Raw genomic sequence first — 6000 nt, forward strand, 5'->3', positions numbered from 1 at the left:
TGCCGTATCAAGTCCTGGGTTATCTAGCCAGTAAAGCATGTAGTGATAACAGGTAAGAAGAATAAAGACCCCATAAAGTGAATGTTTCCATTACCTGATCATAAATGGCTGTATGAAACCACTTGTATGTGTGAGACCAAAAAAAAAAAAAAGGAATAAGAGTGGTCATAGCAACTCAACAATATAGCCAGAATAACTAGCGATTTAGTTAGAGGACAGCCAACTGAAACAATGAAATTTCACAGTCCACAGTTTTCTTCTGCATGTTCCATGTCTCATGAAATTTGCCCACAGTTGTTTAATGGTTTGGCTGTCTTACACTGAAATAGTTTGATGGCCATGAATCAAGAAATCTATGGGAAAAGGTTCAACAAGAAAGGAAAACAGTGTTCTCAATTTTCACAAGAGGGAGTTCAAATCAAGGCTCTTCAGAGATCGTATCTGACATTAAACAAACCTCATTCTACACATCAATCTAACATTATCTATTAATCACGCAGAAGCCGAAATTGAAATGTGTTTTAAAAAGAAAATCGATGAATTTCAATCTTCATATGGCACGAACATTCACTTCAACACATTCCTTAAGCAACATGTCAAAGGAAAGCAGCAGACCTACCTTGGCTTTGTGGGCTGTTATGTGTGTGTTCATCTGGCTGACCTGAGCAAATAGAAAGCAATGAAGTCCACATGTAGATTCATTGGATTAGTCTTTTTGTTTTGCGTTTGATCCTGATGAAGATGGTGTCTGCTCCTCCAAAGATCTCTGTGGGCTTCAAGCATCCAGATATTGATGGCTCTTGAAACGGATCTGCGTGTGAAACAGTTGAGGCGTGCCACCTTGAGAGGGTGAATGTTTCTGCCTGAGGACTATGGTGGACCAATAAAGGGAGCTGTGGTAAAGACCTCCTCCTCCTTTTCTCCCACTCTTGAGCTTATGAAAAGACCTCTCTCACTTTTTTTTCACTCAGATCATTCCAACATCGTTTCATTTTATTGATGAAGGAAGTTTTAGCTCCCCCCAGACCAATATAAGACCTCTCAATAGTCACATTTGAGCATAAGTTTAAAATCCAATGGGGGTGCCAAATCATCTGCTCATTCTACAAGTTGTGATGATGTTTTAAATGCTAGGTTTCCATTGAGAGAAACTGTTTTCTTGTGAAAGATGTATTTGGAGGTATGATTAAGCCAAAAAAAAATTCATTATTTACTCATTCTCAAGTCACTTCAAACCCCATAAAACTTGCTTTTATTCGTGAGAAACAATACATGTTTAGAGGGAAAGTTAAGCATAAAAGTTTTCTTGTCTCAACTTGTGCAATGAGTCTTCTGAAGGCATACAACAGATTTGCAGATTTGAGTTTCATTGAGGAACAGGCTGAAAATCCTTCCCTCCACAATCTTTATCGGGCTCATTCACATTCATATAATATCAGTATGCAGTTTGACGTCAATGACACCAAACAGCTGAATGCTTTAAAGCCTATTGGTCATGTTTTGGAACTTGACAACTTCCATCCCTATTTACTTTTATTTATGGGTTACTACAGCTTGGACATTTTTATCTTGTGTTCTGAGGCTGAAACATATGCAACTTTGACAAGATGTGAAGATGAGTAAACGGTGACAGAATAAGAAACTCTTCATTGTACTGTCTTCACTAACTCTTTTACAATGTTGAAACAACATTATCCCCATTTGTGCAAATCTGTAAGAAAAACTCTTTATGGCTATTCATTCACATATTTGTTCCAGATATTTTTTAAAAAGCCTGATGTTTATACATTACATAACACATTGAATTATCATCCATAAATAGAAATTCACCTAAATCCTGATCATGTGCAGTTAATACAGTATGTCATTGGTCATTATATCCCGAACGGTACAGAGAGGAAGGATAACCTTTGACTTGTTTTCTATAGATACTTCCTCCAGACAAAAGTACCTCGAATATCCAAGACCTTACTCTAATTAAATTGCTTCTAAACTTCACTTGTCTCTGCTAGAAATTGGTGTCATTAGTTTCTTAAAATAAGTCGATTCATTCCAATTATATATCAATTAGGTGATCAATGACACATTGTTCTGTTCAGACATCCAGTCTGAAACACACAAATCCATGAAGGATGAAAAATGTGTGGTGATATAAACAGCCTGAGATGCTGGTACAAATTAAGATTGGAACAGTTCATATTTTCATGTTTTTGATTTAATATTTCACTGCCTGTCATTGAGCTCTGGATTATGAAAATGTCATTACATTAGTTGTTACTGCCACAAAGAAAAAAACCCCAAAGCCTTAATTTTCAGCTTCATAGAAACTTGTTTGTGTACGCCAACTATGACTTACACAAGCAAACTATTGTTGTGTAAGCAATTCAGAACTGAATTTGTCATGTTTTATGGCATTTAACCAGTTGTGTAAACTATGATCACAACATTCTGGTGAACTATAAGAAGATATTTAAAAAATTAACTATTAGGATATGAAGGAATAAATGATTTTTTTGTTCAAAGGCTAACACAAAGTTTATTACTACTGAGATAACATCTGTAGCATCTATTTTAAGCTCGTCTTCTACTGGCTTTGAAATGCAGTCAATGCAGAATGGAGTCAGTCACATTCTATGGGAGAGTTACATATGCATAACTCCCACATGAATATCTTCACACCACAGTAATTATATGCGCATGGGTCGCATATGTGCCGTCTCTTTCAAGATGGAGAGAGTGAAAATCCATTACAGGCCTAAAGCATGTGTGCTGTCAGTAGATCACTGTTCTGTTCTTCCTTTGGGACGCTGTGTGGATATTCAGCCTTTATTGGATCATCTACCCCCTTATTTTGGCTTTGCTTTTAGGTGACCCTGGTTATTTCACATGTGCAAGGAGCAGCTCTAAGTAGACAATGTAAAGCACATGCTTTAAGCCAGAGTTAATTCTGACAAAACCTAAATGCCTTTTTGTGGTCAAACATTAATCAAACTTTTCAGTGCTTGTGCATTAACATGTCACAGATGTTAACATGTTCGTTTTGAGATATTTAGACTACGCTTTATGTGACCATTTTCTAATAAAAAGGGATCTGCCATAACATGTTGCAGAATGTTAACAAAAAACAAACTTCTTAAACTATGCACTTAATTAACATGTGGATTTAAATATTTTCAATCTGCCTTGTTTGACATGTCCAGCTTTCTAAGTTCACTCAAACTCATTTAAGGAACAGCAAACATTACTGAATTTGGTTTTGTCCAGGTACATCACAACATACATGTAGCTACTGGATCAGTCCTGTGAGATGAACAGCAATGTGAAATGCATTTGGCAGCAAATCTCTCATGGTACCTCAGTCCTCTTTTATCCACTAGCTGGATGTTGTTTTCCCTTTGGAGGCTTGAACAGATTCAGTATTTTACTCAATTAAACTGCAGATGTTTCACATGGCCTTCAAAATAACATCTAACTTTTAAAGCTTTTAGTTGTGCTTCCCCTCTCTCTGACACACTCTTGCTCCTCTAACCTTATGCCATCTGATATTCTTTTTGCTTATTAAATTTCTGAAGTGGAGGCACACTGTGTCACATGACTTCCCAACATTGGATGTTTCAGAAATACTGTAGCACACTAATGTCCTTTGGAACTGTTTTGGCTTTATCATTGTTTCAACAAGTTCTATTGATCTTGGAAATTTGTCAACCATATTAATCTGTTTTCAGGGATTTACTTAAATACCACACTGACCAATATGTGCTCACGGTTGTGGTGGTTGTGGTAATTGCCCAGATTAACGGTTTGGGCTGCTAGCCACAAATTTTACCCTCCCCTCTAAACAGCCCTGGATTTATGGGACATTATGTCCAAAAATGTTTTCTCTAACCCCAAACATTTTCCCCTAACATTGTATGTAGTAGCGGCAACCACGTGTGGCCCACTGCAGTCTTCTATTGCATAGCAGCATTCATTGGTCTCATGAGAGTGGGGCCAGCCCATAAAAATATTCTAAATTTTGTTATCCGCCACTTGGATCCACAGTCTAGTACTGCCCCTTTTGCTTTTTAGCTATTGTTTTTGTCTGGCTTTTATTATGAAATTTTGCATATGGGTAATAATTTCTCATTTCATTTTTAATAATTTTATTGGATATCTGAGTTTCATCCAAATCGGTCACTAGTTCATTACTTCCTGTAGTGAATGGCACACAGTGCACTATATGCATGGGAAAAGAGAAACAAAAATGAGTGAGCCACTTCAGATGCTGATATAATCACTGTGTGCCAGAGTGTAGAAATAACTTTATTTTACACCTTATAAAATAATAATAACTTTATTTAAATACTACACATACAATTTGTTTAGATTTTTGCTATTAAATATATTATGATGAAAATAAATTAATAAATTGTTCACTTGTTGTCATATTTCATGTCAAATTTAATAGATAGTTAATTCAGTATAATAGAATAATAATCTACCAACCATGTGAATAAGCGATTATGTTCATCATTCCATGGTTCAGCTACAAGAAAGCTTTATACTATAAATCATTCTGAGTGAATTCAGATGACACTATAGAATGGCCAGCATCCAATATAGCGCACTATATTGGTGTAACGGGTGCTATATTACTAATTTCACTCAAAATGTCTCTCCTTATAATTATCAATTATTTTATATTTATTTAACTTTATGTTCTCAAAATTATTCTTTTAATTTTAATTTCTTATATTTGAGATTTGATGTTTTCATAGTTACGTTTGTTCTCGGTGGCTGGTGTATTGTAAATATGGTACATGGTTCCTTTAAGTGTTGTGTTCCGGTTCCGGCTGCTCTCCCAAACGCGATTGAGGAGAGGTTGACGATACAAATGTGAAAGAAGGCCACAGATTCAAGCTTGTTATGATTTGTGTTTTTTATTCATGCAGAATAAAATGTGGCCTGAGTAATTCACTTTGCCTGATTCAATTCATCCACTCAACGCAGAGCTAAATGAAGGCCGGTCACATAGGGAATATAGAAAGTGATTTTTATTGCATCTGTCACCTCATGGAATTGTGTCCAGGTGTTGTGTGAGTTAGTTAGTGCATATATACTCTCTGGTTTCCTTAATCATCAGTCAGGTCTTGTTTTAACAGGAGTAATGCATGGTATGTTCAGTTATTTTTTGGGGTTCACAACTCTTGGTCTTAAAACTTAATGATGCATTTAGATAATTTCCACATTTGTGTGTGATATCCCAACTCAGGGCCATCACTGGTGGAAACAACCAGGACTTTGGACGTTGTCACTGTGATGCAGGGATTCAATTAAACGTGCCTTTTCGCCGCTAAACATAGGGGGTCTGGGTCCCAGCCCACTTTTTTTCTCCGGGGCTCTGTGAATTCGGCATTCCTCATAAATATTTTGTCCTGGGCCCCACGAATTCAAGCAAGCTACACTGCAACCTGGCAGCAGCTACATCTGCTACATCTGGCCATCTATCTTCTCCATTTCTTTCTTCAAAAGGTCCACCTCTAGCAAATAATTCCTCAGCCTTTCCCTCACACCGGAATGTCCTTGAAAGCAGAAACACAACCACATAGTTACCAAATATCTCTACAGCCATAAGAAGGCCTTGCATGACAAATATGCTTCATCATCTTTGGACATTCTGACCTAGAAAACACATTCTTAACAATGAATGAAAAAAGTAAATTCTCTATTTTCTAATTAGCCTATATAATTATGTTTCTACTCCAAAACCCTGTGAAGATATAATCATTTAAATGGCTGTCATTAAAAAAAAAAATGTTCTTAGCAAAATGGCCTCTAATGATTCCAAACTATTTTATTTATTTATTACAAAATTTGGAGATTTACAGAAAAATAAACTAAATAATTAAAGCATCAGCAACATGTTAATAAGTAAAATTAGAATGTTTAATGATAAATATTGATGATTTTAGCAATATGCTGTCAGCACTGGCTCATCTCAGTCTCCACAATGGTTGCATT

The 6000-nt window shown here is 36.2% G+C and overlaps 1 protein-coding gene across 3 annotated transcripts in view; it reads right to left on the reverse strand.

Moving 5' to 3' along the window:
- csf1a (colony stimulating factor 1a (macrophage)) overlaps positions 1–834 on the reverse strand; it is a 28007-nt gene extending 27173 nt beyond the window's left edge. For all 3 annotated transcript variants that reach the window (XM_058792369.1, XM_058792365.1, XM_058792370.1), the window contains exon 1: positions 620–834. In XM_058792369.1, the coding sequence (XP_058648352.1) occupies positions 620–652 (33 nt within the window). In that variant the 5' untranslated portion in view covers positions 653–834. The remainder of the gene's footprint in view (positions 1–619) is intronic.
- Between the last annotated feature and the right edge of the window lie 5166 nt (positions 835–6000).

This window comes from Onychostoma macrolepis, chromosome 11, assembly GCF_012432095.1.
Source record: "Onychostoma macrolepis isolate SWU-2019 chromosome 11, ASM1243209v1, whole genome shotgun sequence".
Classification (NCBI taxonomy): domain Eukaryota; kingdom Metazoa; phylum Chordata; class Actinopteri; order Cypriniformes; family Cyprinidae; genus Onychostoma; species Onychostoma macrolepis.